Source organism: Nestor notabilis, unplaced genomic scaffold, assembly GCF_000696875.1.
Source record: "Nestor notabilis isolate BGI_N333 unplaced genomic scaffold, ASM69687v1 scaffold9583, whole genome shotgun sequence".
Lineage (NCBI taxonomy): Eukaryota > Metazoa > Chordata > Aves > Psittaciformes > Psittacidae > Nestor > Nestor notabilis.
In genome coordinates, this window is record NW_009921525.1 from 36,017 (window position 1) to 51,254 (window position 15,238).

General features: G+C 39.3%; 1 protein-coding gene across 1 annotated transcript in view; it reads left to right on the plus strand.

Annotated features, from left to right (window-relative positions):
- Positions 1-14,548, plus strand: part of TPH2 (tryptophan hydroxylase 2) — a gene marked incomplete at its 5' end in the record, with an annotated part of 47,565 nt that extends 33,017 nt beyond the window's left edge. The window contains 3 exons of the mRNA XM_010011203.1: positions 6,101-6,196; positions 13,493-13,626; positions 13,717-14,548. Coding sequence (XP_010009505.1) covers positions 6,101-6,196; positions 13,493-13,626; positions 13,717-13,891 — 405 coding nt within the window. The remainder of the gene's footprint in view (positions 1-6,100; positions 6,197-13,492; positions 13,627-13,716) is intronic.
- Positions 14,549-15,238: the final 690 nt, after the last annotated feature.

The following is a 15,238-nucleotide window of genomic DNA, read 5'->3' on the forward strand; positions in this document are numbered from 1 at the left end:
TCAAGGCAAGGTTGGAGGGGGCTTGGAGCAACCTAGTCTAGTGGAAGGTATCCCTGCCTATGACAGGGGGATTAGAACTAGGTGATCTTTAAAGTCGCTTCCAACCCAAACCATTCTATGGCTCTATGACATAACACATATCTGAATCAAGAATGGTTCATTAAAAATATTACATACAATAGAATGAATGTAGAGATGTGACCTGGGTTCAGCTACAGCAGTCATTTTTTCTCCTTCTTAGTAGCTGGGGCAGTTGCTGTGGGTTTGACTTTCAGCCTGGGAGCAATGCTGATAAAACCGATGTTTTTAGTTGTTGCTCAGTAATGTTTACTCCGACCAAGGGCTTTCTCAGTCTCATGCTCTGCCAGAGAGGAGGGGAAGCCAGGAGGAAGCAGAGACAGGACACCTGACCCAAACTGGCCAAAGGGGTATTCCATACCACAGCATGTCATGCCCAGTATAGAAACTGGGGGAAGTCACCCGGAAGGCCCAGATCGCTGCTCGGGTCAGGCTGGGTATCGGTCTGTGGGTGGTGAGCGGTTGTGTCCTCTCCCCTTGTTATTCCTCTTATCATTATTATTGGTAGCAGTAGTGGTTTGTATTATACCTTAGTTACTGGAGTGCTGTTATCTCAGCCCATGGGAGTTGCATTCCTCCAATTCTCCTCCCCATCCCTCTGGGAGCGGGGAGGAGGAAGAAGACGGGGAGTGAGTGAGCGGCTGCGTGGTTCCAAGGTACTGGCTGGGTTTAAACCACAACAAGATGTTTTCTTAAGGATATTTACTTGCCACTGGTCTTGCAAGTATTTATACACATCTGTAGCTGTATTGTATTCATAACAACTAATTTCATATGTATATGTAAAGTGATTGTGCTACTGTGTGTCAGTTTGGGGCTGTAGCCCCATCCCATTACCAGTTCCTGTAGTGGTGAAGCATATCTTATCCACATACTAGGGTTGCAGTCATGCAGTCACTCAATCTTGCCTTCTTTCCACTCCTGACAAGGAGTGCAAGCGAATCGGGTCTTGACATGGTTGGTGTTCTCAGGACTCATCCTGACAACATCTTTACAAAATACTTTTAGAGAACAGATAAAATCTCAAGTTATACATGATGCTGAAAATTGCCAAGTGAACACAAATAATGGTCTCTATGCTATACTGTAAGAAAACTAAGAGAAGTGGAATGGCTTGAAAGGCCTTTTTATGGTAGCAGATTTTGAACTTTATGACCTTAGCACCTAAAACCCTGCACAAACTGTTTGAGTACGTCCCAGGAGGGAGATTCCCAATTACAAAATGATGTGATGTGAGGATTGATTTTCAAAGGCTTAGAAACCATTAAGACAAAGAGAGTTCAACTTATCGGTCCTCTTTTCCTGCCTTTGAAAATTTCTAAACAGCCTTGAATAATAATAATAATAAAAATATTATTATTATCTGTCACTTTTCTTTTTCTTTCTGATAGTCTAGTTTATAATGCAGGACAGTATCTGAACATGAAGAGCAGAGATTGTGTTTATCCTGGAGACCAGGCTTGGACTTAGCCGTGGCTTTCCTGACAAATAGTACGACAACTATCTGACTCTTACAATATACTCACATATAGGGGCCAGACTAGCTACCCCAGTATCTTGTCTCTGATACTGGCAAACTGCAGACATCTGGAGGACAGTGTAGACCTAAAGCCATGCGGTGGAAATATTTTCCTGGTATGCTGCTGTAGTTGCTAATGACTTTTGCTTCAGGGAGTCTGAAGGAAGAGATCTGCTCTATTAGTATTTAATAGCCCTTAATAGGATTTTCTTCCATCGATCCGTTTAATAATTTTTGGACCCATGTAGACAGTGTTTCATGAGCATGACTGTAAAGTATCTTTCATATACTTTCATTAAATAAGAGAAATAAATTAAAATCATATTGGTTACTGTCTTGTGCTCCTGGCACAGTCTTAGTCATTACAATGATGTCTCATAGAATCACAGAATAGTTTGGGTTGGAAGGGACCTTAAAGATCATCCAGTTTCAACCCCACTGCCATGGCAGGGACACCTTCCACTAGACCAGGTTGCTCCAAACACCGTCCAAACTGGCCTTGAACACTACCACGGATGGTGCAGCCACAGCTTCTCTGGGCAACATGTTCCAGTGACTCACCTCTCTCCCGGTAAAGATCATCTTCTGAATATCTAATCTAAATCTATTCTCTTTCAGTTTAAAGTCATTCCTCCTTGTCCTATCACTACACGCTCTTGTAAAAACTCCCTTTCCAGATTTCTTGTAGGCCCCCATTAGGTACTGTGAGACTGCTCTAAGGTCTTGCTGGAGCCTTCTCTTCTCCAGGCTGACCAAGCCCAACTCTCTCAGCTTGTCTTCAGAGGAGAAATGCTCCAGCCTTCCGATCATCTTTGTGGTCCTCCTCTGGATTTGCTTGAGCAGGTCCACATCATTGTTATGTTGGGGACTGCAGAGCTGGATGCAGTATTGCAGCTGGGGTCTTATGAGGGCAGAGTAGAGGGGCAGGATCACCTCCTTGGACCTACTGGTCACACTCCTTTTGGTGCAGCCCAGGATTCGGCTGGCTTTCTGGGCTGCATGTGCACATTACTGCATCGTGTTGAGCTTCTCATCAACCATCAACCAACACCCCGAAGCCCTTCTCGCCAGGGCTGGGGAGAGTCTCTTGGCTTAAAAAGTCTTTTTAATCCTTCATTTGGCACTTTGATTCTTCATCTTACTTTGCTGGTTTGGCTAATGGAGGTTGTAGCAAAGCCACACTTCACCCCAAGGATGAGGTGCTGTAGCTTGTAGAGGGCCCACATGCCTGGGGCCGCAGGCTGGGGAGTATGCCAGAAACATGTCTAAGATTTGAAATCAGAATGAGAGTCTGTGTGCTCCATATGTGCTTGCATTCACCAAGTAACCACATAGAACAACAATAATCAGCTATTTGCCTTCAGGTGAGGCTTTAACAAATTTATTCTTCTCAACAGCCATTTCTTTGTCCTATCATTCCCACTCCAGTTTCAGTTATAGTTATCCTATATAAAATACAGATTACCACAGTCAGTGTGGTTTACCATACAGAGAGTCATTAAGTGGGTATTTCTGCGTCTGGTCTATAAAACGTGCCTCCGTATAGTTAACATTCAACCTCCTTATCAGTATGCCTCGGTGTTTGTAGGCTTGAGAGCACAGCTTGCCAAAGCCTGCGGAGTCTTGTAAGGCGCCGAGTGAGTCTGTGAGTGGAGGCGGGGCGGGGGGGGAATCGTGTGTTGCTGACTGATGATCTGAAGATGGCAGTATTGGGTGAGCTATTGCGTTTTCTTAGCTAAGCAGAGGTCTCTTAAACACAGAAACTGTTGCTGCATATGGCAAATTTATCAAGAAATCCGCTTTTCATCTGAAGGGCTTTTCTTAATGCTGTATCTTAATACCACAAGTTAGTAGTAGGCAGACATATTTTATCATCTGGTCATTTTGTATGCATTTTATTTGAGTTAGTAATACTGAGAGTGCAAGTTTTATCAACACTGAAGATAGGCTCTCATCAGCGAGTGCTGGCTCGTAAATATGACTCCCTTTTATAATAGTAACAATTGTAATAATTTTTGAATTTAAGTTAAATAAAGTTTCCTCTTTGTGTGCTGTGCGTCCATCAAAGAGAAGTGCAATCAAGGTCTCTCTCTGTCTTATGCACACCCTACCCCATGGCAGCAGGGATTGCTCTCACCTTTGCCAGTGTTAGCTCTCTGCCTTCTGCCCCTTCTTTCCCCAACAGTGCACATCCTCAGGGGAGTGGAGAGCGTTTCTCTTCCCTCCTTCCGCTGTCCCCATGGATTGATGAGTGGGCATTCTGCTGGGAGCAGCACGACATTGGTTTGGTCCTTCTCAGCCTAAGGAAGGTCTACAGTAAAAGTATCCCACAATGGGGAACAAAGTCATGGCTGCTCTTACAGATCTATAACAGTCAAACACCAGACCATGCTCTTTTTAGCTTGGTTTTAAGAATGGAAATGGCTGTGATCACCACTGTTTTATCAGGATCCCAGTCCTGCTGTGTAACTGTCAGGGTGTTCATGTTCAGAGCATAAGAACCGCTACCTGATGGGTTCTTTTAAAAGCGTTGATGGGGAGGGGGCAAATTCAAAGATGTTAATGGGATTTAAAGTGTAAAGCTGAGTGGTTCATTGCTGACAGTGCCAGCATGTACAGAACCAGGACTGTAGGCAGCTTCCTAAAGGTTTTCCTAACAAAATATTCAGACAGGGAAGCTAACTTTGTACTCTTTTTGGCCATAGGTCTCTCAGCTTCACTCATCATCCCTAGTGATGCCTTTGTCATTTTGTGCACCTGGCTGTTTGTCCCTGAGATGTCTTTCCTGGAAACCAGTTGTCTTGGCCTTCTTTTAAGTGGTGACACCAGCTCATTACATCTAATGAAACATTTTACGCCATCTTGCCTTTATCTGAGTCAAAAGCAAGACCAGTGGTGGAACTTTGATTTTTTTTATTGGCATTTTTTTGCTTGACAATGTTGTGTTTTCACCTCCCCTTGTGTATATCTGTGCCTTTGACTGCTGTGATGGAATCTGACTCAAGGCATTTGAAGACACCACAACCTTTCCTTCTTCCCAGCTGACTTAGCAGCTTTGGATCAGACACAGGGCTCATATTTTTATTCTTTTTTATCACACTCCTCTATATAGTGCCATGGTGCATGAATCACTAGCTCTACAAGAACTTTTATGAGGCAGAGAAATGAATCATTTCTCAATTTCTAAACATTTGTTGAACTTAAAAGAGTTGTTAATTTCTGTTCTTTTGCATTTAATATGATATTCAACCTGGAAGAGTAGGGGTTTAAGAAGGAAATAGATCAAAAAAAATCATCATGTTAGCATTCATTCTCAAGTAATTCAGAAAAACTTCAGACTTAATACCAAATACTGGGTTCTTATCCTAAATTTGTATTTCCTGCAAAGACATGTAAATCTGTTAGGTTTGGTGGAGTTATGTCCTTTTGCACAAAACCTGAAATTGTCAGATAATGTAATAAACATACACATGTATATAGGTATGTGTGTATATATGCAATATATGTAATATTTTTATATAAGTTGGAAATCAGCTTCCTAAATTCTTCATATATAGAATTAGTTACTAGCTTAATCTCAACTGTTTGGTCTAGCATCAAAAAGCAATCTTGATGTGTTATAACAAAACCAAACTGAAACTTGATACCATAGGAGCAGAAGTGACTCTCTTGCATTTAGTGGTCAGTGAGCTATCTGTGCTTCTTATGATCTTCCTAACATTTCACTTTGTTGGGTGAATACAGCAAAGTTAGTTACAGTACTGTTATTTTGGTTTAGCACCTCTCTTTCATAGCTCCTCATTAGTTTTACAGCTCAGATATGTTACATGATTGAATGTAGACCTAAAGAACAATTGTAATGGATTGGTCAAGTGGACTTATTCAACTGACTGCAATTTTCTTTCTGTAATTCAAGAAGTCAAGTGCCATATTAGTTCTTCATTTATGACAGTGTAAAATCAAGTGAAGTCTAAGGCCTCGGCTCAAGAAGACTCTTAAACACATACATGCAAGTAAGTTAATTCTAACTCAAGACAGCACTTAAGTATGTGACAGACTTTAAAGTGGCATCAGCTTGAGCTTAAAGCTGCATGCTCTGAACTAGATCTCAGAGATATTCAGTGGCTCCTAGACAGGCAAACCAACTACCTCTCAGGATTTTATTTTAAGGCACCTCATTTATTTCAGGAGATTTCAAAAATCTCTGCAGATTAATATCAGTGCCTTTGATACCTAAATGATCTTGCTTGTCTGTTCCTAACTGGCCATTCCTGTGAACTGCTTGGGTTCAGAAAAAAAGCAGGATCTCACATTTTAGTGCAAAGCTCTGCTATTGCAGACCATGACATTTAAAGTACTTAGCAGTAACAACGTACTTTATCTGAATTTATATGAAAGACATGAAATTCTGAAGAAGTGGGGCAACCATGCGAATATGGTACCAATTGTCATTGCTGAAGTGCCTGTTTGCAGCTACACTATATGTATCTGTATATCTTGCAGTGCTATTTTTTTACGATTGAATTTGGCCTTTGCAAGCAAGAAGGACAGCTACGTGCTTACGGGGCAGGACTTCTGTCTTCTATTGGTGAATTAAAGGTATGTGTCCTTAAGCAGAATCAGCTTTTTTTCTAATCTTAACAAAATAATAGTTGAATGTAAATACTTTGATTTTCAAATAACAGCTAAAGTTGTCAAGATAAAAAGCTTACATTTAAAGTATGATATTGACATGAAAGCTTTGTTTGAAATACCAGCTGGCACTTGAAGCATGAAATGGATTTGTAAGGCCCAAAGTACCAAAGCAACTATAAACTACAGAACCTATTTCTGTTTGAATTTGCATTTCTTGTAATAGGAGGCTCATAGGTTTTAACAGGTAAGGGTACCTTGAGCTCTGAAAACTTTGGTTAGAAGAGAAGCATATATTTTTAAAACATACAAAAAATGTTTTGAAATCAGATGTGATTCTGTAGTAAGTAATCCAGTGTATTTCAATTGATTAATTATTGATATTAAGAGAACAACATTTATTAAGGTCCTGATTCAGTAGTTTAATCATATTTATTATCATTCATACAAACTCATGGTAGATTTGAAGTACATGCCTATGTGACAATACATCAAGCCCTGTTCTTATAAAGGTGAAAGTGTTTAACCTTGCACGGTATGAGTAGTTGTAGTAGATCATTTAGTGCCTCTTTTTATGCCTAGAAAACATAGGGAACAAGCTAAAGGTATTTTGTCACAAGTCTAGTAATTTGGGACATAACACATCTCTCTTTTGGCAAGATGGGAGGGTGGGAGAGGGAGAATTACTATCTTCTGGCACCTAATGAACTCTTGGTGGCTTTTCAGGTAAAGATTTGGTTTTAGAAAGCATATACAGAAGAATATTTACAAACTTTTGCAATATATCTGCTGTTTATTTATGTTTGAACTTCTTCCCACCCTCCTGGGCTGGCTTTTTTAGTGAACTACCTGGCAGTTGAATAGAAGAATCTCAGTCTCTTTTTTTCTGTTTGTTTCGTCTGTAACTGAGGATATTCACGGTGAAGCTCATTACTCAAGTTGCTATTCTTTCATTAGTAGAAAAAAAGGTTGAAGAAAATTACCTTCTTCAATATTTTTTCTTTGATTGCATTACAGTTGCTTTAAGTTCAGTGCATACTTCAGCCACAGAAGCACTCTGATCAGCCTAGCAATATTTTATACTCATAGCGCATAGATGGTTAAATGCAGAGAGATGAATGTCCCACTTCGTTTCTTCTGGCCCTACAATATTCAGTGCTAAGACCCAAACTCGGTGCAGGAGTCTGCAGAGAATCAGGCCTTTTATTTAAACTAACAGTTATGGTCTTTAGGTAACGACCCTGAAAATACCTATCACATCATTTACAAAATCTAAGGGCATAAAAGTGGGCAGATGAATAGTCAAGAACGTAACAAATCTTCTACCATCAATGTCATAACCAAACACATTATTCTTCTCAAGTGTGCATATTTTGTTACCTTGCATTTGTGATCCCAAATCTGTGTTCTTCACTCAGCAATAATCTCATAGTGTAAATGCAAAGAATAATCCTTTTGAAAAGCAACGGTAAAAATTAAATAATATGCCCATTAATGGGCTATATTGATCTGCTTCAAAGGTATGGCCATATATCATAATAATTTTGCCATAAATCAATAATATTACAAACTTTTCTATTGTACTGCATATATATTTCATAGATGTGAAGCCAGAAGGGACTATTCGATCATCTGGTTTGACCTCTTGTGTATCATAAGCTATTAAATTTCTCCAGATCTTGCATATACTGAGCATAGGGACTTAAGTTAGACATTTCAGTTATTGAGAAACTAAGGACTTCTGTGCTGCAGGCACAGAACAGCACTGTACCACAAATAGCCAGCCTCCATGAAGAAACTGGTAAGGTGAAAAATACCTGGGACTGTGCTCCATGGTAGAAAATAAGGTAAAAGGTAAGGAAAAAACCATAAAACACTACTAAGTTTTCTGCTAATAGGACCATGGGAGAAGCTGTTTCTAGACCAGAAACCTGGTAGTGAGTGTGCTTCATGTCAACAGCATACATCAGGCACATGTTTAGGAAGGAGAATGTCTGGCTGCCATTGGTGCACAGCCACTGCCAGTCTCAGATGTTTCCTGGGAAAGTAACCTCCCTTACCTTCACCTCTGAGCACCTACTGGGAGGGAAAATGTTTTCTTTGACCTGAAGGTGTCTGAAAGATAATGCTAATATAACAGACTTTAGTAGAGATCTTGATGATATCAATATCCTGATTCTAACTAAAATCCTTATGGATGGCAGGAATTGCACTCAAAATGATGACAACATATTTCTGTGGTGAGTGGGGATGAATAGGAAACTCAGATTGCATGGCTATGATGTCTGACCTCATGTGTGCAACTCCCATACTTCTTATAGGAGTTGGAGTGAAGAAGCCCTTTCAGAAATAACTACTGCCATTCTTAAGACAACAGTGGTAGTGAGCACCTAGTTCAATCTGTGAAGAAGTTCAAATACTTATTTATCCTTGTCACTAGGAAGGTAGATCTTGTGTCAATATTGAATTGTGCTGGCTTGATTTTACAGGCATTTGATAATAATATGGTTTTGTCAGTAAGAAAAAAAGCCTTTCTCCAGCTGCCCACCCTATCAATCAGCCTTCTTTTCAATGCAACAGTATTATTTACAGGAAGCAAACCAGTGCCCAATTTTATGGATAATTTTTAGAAATTTCTAGAAATAAACAAGTTGCATTATTTGCAGGATGGAGGTGGCCTACAGTATTTGGGCCTTTCAGATGAGTGAATGGCTTATTCAGTCATCCCAGTTTCTATATTACATGGCTCTACTCTGCAAATCTAGTCAACAGCTTCAGCAACAAAGAACTATAAAAGCTAGAGAAATGTGGGCACCAGCCTATCGATATAGGATTTCCTTCAAGTCTTTTTCCCCACTCACTACTTAGGCTTCAGATTTCAGAAACTGAAAAATGCAGCTCCTGATGTGCACGTTATGGAAGCATGAGGCAAAAAAAATTTTAAAAGCACAACAAAATAAGGAGAAAGAGAAGATTAAGAGTGAAGCCCAGGGGGAAACAAATAATACAGTAAGTAGTTAGAAAATGTTCTGCCTAATATAGTCAGGTTAACTCTAGCTAACACTATTACACAGTATATATTTGGGGTTTAGAGATAAGGCAGAAATAATGTACATTTCAATTATTAAAACTATTTCTAAAAGGCAGTCCAAATGTCTTTGGAAACTTTAATCCATTTGCTTTGTATGATGCTCTCTTGAATTCTTTCATTAAAGGAGTCTCCTATCAACTTTAGTTGGCCGTAGAGCAAGTCATATATCCCTGTTATAGGCGCCTATATTTAACAGAGAGGTAGACTTCAAATCTTTCTGTATAGATTTTTAAAGTCAAATACAATATCCAGTCATATTTTGTTTTAATGATAATTTTTGTTAAGGAGAGACAGCAACCAAAATGATTCAAATAAAAGCTTTGACTCTGTTTTCTGAAGAGTATGAAGATAATGGAGAAAGCTCCTGGATCCAAGATGCTCATTTTAGTGCCTTTTTTGAATAGTCTTTCCCTTATTTGTCTAAACAATATATAAAATTATGCTGATTAAAAAAAACCCCAAACTGGTAAAATCAGGACACTGTCAGATTTGCAGCCTGTGTTGTAGATAAGCAGAAAAATATTTAAGAGCAGGTTTTCCAAGACTCTGTCCCCCTTTGAAATAATAAGGCAATAAAATCAGTACTGGCACACTGACAGCTTCTCACCTGTGTCCTTATTCTGCCCTCCTGTACTCTTCAGACAGTGCAGTATTTATAACTCATCTGAAGTTTTCTCCTTGCTAGCTGAAGATTTTGCTTTTTGTTTTGGGTTTTTTTGGTTTCTTTTTTTCTTTTCTTTGGTGAAACTGGAAAACTCCAAGTTGTATTATTACAATCAATTTTTTGTACTCAGAGGAGAAATTACAAGACCAAACTTTCTACACGTGTCAGTGATAGTGGTCACTTAGGAAGTGATTAATGGCTCTCAGCTCAGTGTAAATGCCTGGTGCCATCTGAGATGCCCCAGTACATCTGACCAGCTCTCCAGCTGCCACTCCAGAAATGCGTACATCTTCTTTAGGACTTGTGCTATATCTTACAGATGCATCGAACATCCCAGGCCCTAGCGACCTATGGTTAGGTATCTCAATCACTCTCCTAATCTTTGATCTAGCAGGTCATTGAGGCTTTTCTTCTGTGCTGTGCTTATTTCCAGTATGGTAGTTGTCTGATTCTTAAGCTGTCCAGTTGTCTGATAGTGCTGCTTTTCCTGGGAATCAGGGATGATTTGTTTGGAAGCTTCACTCCAAACACTTGTTGCTTGAACTGAATGAGAATCACCAATGGCGGTATGAGCATAAGCAGTACAATTTGTATGAATGGGCCATTACAGACAGTTATCACAAATCCACAAGATGCTGAGAAGCTCTGTTTCACCAAAAGCTGTTTTCCTTATGATTGTTAACCTTGACTTTTCTTTGGATAACTGAAGAGGTTTCTGATGGAGAAATCTGTACTGGATACTCATTTGAGTTCAATAGAATGTCCAACCAGAACATAAGTGAATAGCATGCATTAAGAAAATATAGCTTGAAAGCTTTTGGACTCACCAGACAGTTTTTCGTTGAGATTCTGTGCTTCATAATATTGAAAGTGTCAAAGACCAACATTTTAGAGCATTGTAATGTTTCTGAAAAACCCCCTCTAGTTTGGCTTTGAGTCAGTGTCCTGACCATCCTAGTTCACACTAGACAGTTTATGGTCTATCTGAAGGTTTGCCTGCAGGCTCAGTTCAGTTTCTGAACTCTGCCATCGCTGGTGTCAGTATATCAAGTCAATAGTAGACATCAGAGCCATTAGGCTGCAGGATTTGATAACACCATCTAGATTAACAGAGAATGTTTCCCATTGCTTTAGTAGGCATTACAATGCCTGCTTGATGGAAGAGCCAAAAGACTATATCCTAGAATGGAGATAGGTATCTTGGGTGTTAATTCATCAGAATGTAGGCACTTCATTCCTAAACTGCATCCCTAAAAATAACTGATCAGTTGTCACCTAACTTTGAAGGCATGTCTGAATTCTTTACACTCTGTTTCCAGGTTGTGTGTTTTCTGGTTTCTGCACATCCCAGTCTCTGCAGAGTTGCTTTGTGAAGCAGCAGCTCTGCTCATGCATAAACTGAACTGGGATCCAGAAAGTAGGAGTCATTTCATATAGAAGATCTGAGGAGAATAACCAGGGGGGGTTTCTCAGAGCACATCCACTGTGCTAAAGAATTAACTTTTTTTTCTTTTTAAATTCTCCCCTTTTATAAAATCAGTGCTAAGTGACCAGAGCAGCTGTTCATGATGTAGGAGCCACAGGCTGAATTCTTTCTTGCCTCTGATGTCTTATATCCCTAGGAGTAGGCCTAGCCCAGTAGAGGCCATTAGGAGTGGAGGAGGAGAGTACAACACTGTCACCCTTTCTGTTGAATCTGTCCCAGTACAGGAAAGAATCCAGGAGCCAGAAGTAGTCACCCACTGATTCAGTTCCTAAGAAAATGTTACCCATATCACTCTCTTGATTCCTTGCACAGGGCTTCACCCAGAGTTTTAAAACTTTGTGCTTTAGACAGTTGAGGCGTCAAGTCTCACCTGGAAGTATGAAGGCACCTTAAGAGGAGATGTTTTTATCTATAATTATCCTCCCAGGGGGTTGTAATTCCCACTCGAGAAAAACAAATTCATTTTGATAGAAGGAGGTAAATGCCGAAATTTACAGGCACTCAACTGCATCATGGCTCTGCAAGGAGAAAGCGATGATGGATATAGACAGTGGCCTATGGTGAGCCCATTCCTGCAATCCACTTAGAAGAGGACGCTAGTCAGACCATTTCTGACTTGATTTTTTCAAACCTGTTTAACTGATGGCTGACTAGAAACTGCAAACCTTGTGAGAAGGAAAAGATACATGTACTAAAGAAAGTTAATTCCCTGACATTTTAAGTTTTCATGCATTAATTTTTCATGTATTTATTTTTGGAGAGAGAGGAGGTGGGAGGAAGAGGTTCTTGTTCCAGTTTTATGTCCTGTTATTTGGAGACTGCAGGTTGAGAGCTAGTGTGATATTTTCAGAGCCTTTCACAGGGATTTAGAAATGAGCATAGGCAAGAGCTTGGATAAAAGGTATGGTGGATACCTTAATATTAATACTTTACTCTGCTATAAAGAATGTCCATACAGGAAAAAAAGTAAAGAAATAAGAGGCACTTTTGAACCTCAGGGATCTGCTCCCTCCCTGTCATTTCTTCATGCTTTTCATGTACATCTTCACTATGGGTAGATATTAGGAGACTTAAGAAGGTTGAAAGTTGACCTAAATATGCTCTCTTTCCTTAGCTTGTACTTCTCTACAGGGCACTGAGAATGAAAATACATGTGCTGTAAAAGTTAAGGTAGATCCAAAAGCTAACATAAGTATTCAAGTAGAAAAGGGAGCTAGAAAAATATTGTGTTGGAAAACATCTCAATACCTGATTCTCAGTTTTGAAACTTCTGTGTCCTTTCTAGTGGTTTGTGCCTGTCACATAAAAAGAAAGGCTAACTGGAAATCTCTGGGTAGCAGCACTTGATGTGTCATCTGCCCAGAGTCTGCTCTGTACTTATTTGTGCCTGTTTATTTAGTTATTTTTTTTCCTTGCAGTACTATACGGAGCATTGTTGCTCAGCAGTACATGGCAGAATGGTAGTGCATTTTATCAGCATGCAATAAGTGAGCATTATTTAATTGGTTTTCAGATACATAGTTTCACTCTTAAACTCACTGTTAGGAAAACAGTATATTATTTTGGCCTAGAAATGTAAAGCACAGATTATATGCATGGTTTGATGGGACTCAGTTCACCCACCAAGATGATCATCAATTCTACCAGTTAAGTGACATTTTGGGCATATGCATATTTGTAGTTGTAGAGATAAATTTTTAGGAATGGTTATTTCATGACTTTCCTGTTTCCAGCTGAAGATTTATGTCTGTATGCTTACATGGCAGGTGAATTTCTAATCTCCTCTGTATTATTTTAATAATCATTTTTTGGGAAAAAATCGCTCTCATAAAAAGAGCTTTTTTAAGTAACAAATGATTTATTCTGGTCAAACTGAAAACCTGCTGTATGTAAAATAAGAGAGGCTATTAGCCAATGGAAAATATACAGCACAGCAATATAAAAGCTGTATATATGAACAGTTGTATAGACACACAGCAGTATTGAAGTACGGTTTAACAGATCCTCCGGTGTATTTTGCAGCATGCTCTCTCTGACAAGGCCAATGTGAAAACATTTGATCCAAAGACAACCTGTTTGCAAGAATGCCTTATCACTACTTTCCAGGAAGCTTACTTTGTTTCAGAAAGTTTTGAAGAAGCCAAAGAGAAGATGAGGTAAATTATTTGCCTTGGCTCAAAAATCTAATTTTCTCCTTTTTAGTAGTCGAAAAACCCCAGATGTGTTAATTTTCTTTTCTCTTTCAGGGACTTCGCCAAATCAATCAATCGTCCCTTCTCTGTGTATTTCAATCCATATACACAAAGCATTGAGATTCTGAAGGACACCAGGAGTATAGAAAATGTTGTTCAGGACCTCCGCAGTGATCTAAACACTGTATGTGATGCTTTAAGTAAAATGAACAGATATTTGGGGATTTGATATTTGTGGCACTGTGACTTACTGTCAGTTGCTTTTTTCTGTAGCCAGTCTTATAACATCACAAGATATGGCTAACTTCTCAAACCCATCAATTTTCCCTTTGCAGCTTGGCCTGTGGCTTGTGTCATTGTGTAGCTCTGTCTAATTGTAATGTGCAGACAAACCAAGGCAATGCTAATTCGTAAATGCAACATGGAATGTGGCAAAATATAATCATCAATTCCTCAATACAATGTCATGTACAAGTACACCATTAAAAACTTACCTGGCAATGGTTTTGTTTCCATAAGATGTTTCACTTCAGTGTATAAGAAATAGTTGCTGATTTCATTAAGTCTGAGTTTATTTCTTTATAATCCTTTTCCTCCCGCAGGAATCCAGAAAAAAATACTTGCAACATTTTCATTTTCTTCATAAGAGAATCTGTATTTCTTTCTGTAGTGGTGAAGACAATGTTTTGCCCATATATCTGTAACAGAACTGAATGTCTCTTGTGACTGAACAATACAATTTATATACCAGTGCTGAGATCAGGAAGGCTATGTATCAGTACTAAAAGGTCTATGGAGATTACAGATTATGAGCTCTCACAACTGACAAATGTTCAACGTGGCTGAATAATTGCAACATAATAAAAACCCACAAAACCTCTGACAATTCCTGTAGAAAGGTAGTTCTAGTTCCTGCCTGTGTTACCTGTGGGAGTCCTGAGCATAGTTCCTCTACGAGGACCATCTGGGAATGAGAAGTGCTTGTGCTAATTCTGGATTGTTAGATGTGAATATAAAGCCCTTCTACATCATTGTGTGCCCTCTGCATTCCCTTGTCTTTTGAACATATTCCTCTCGCATTTCATGCATAATTTGCCTTTCCTCATTATACCACATTCAACCTTGACATGGCCATGCATGACTGGATCTATGCTGTATCAGTATCAGCACATATAAAAGGGTGAATACGGAAGTTGTTATTCAATTATAGCCAAGACAATTACCAGTTAGTAGATTACTTGTGGGGTGATTAAATCATGAAGACACCCAAGCTACCTAGCTTATACCAGATGGATGCAGGTAATGCCTGAGTTAATAAAGTCTATGTTAGCAAGCTCTGACAGAAGTACAAACTGTCTGGGGAGCACAGTGCAGAAGTATTTGAGCCGGCTCTTATCTGGAAGCAATAATTATGCATGTCTTTCCTTTATCTGGGTTATTCTCTTCTCCTATTAGCCAAGATAATGAAGAGTTGACTCTATTGTATGAACCCTTCCTAATGGAAATCACATGGCTTATGCATATCATGTCAGTATAGGTGAAAGTGTCATAGCTTACATGTACGGAAAATAGGTAT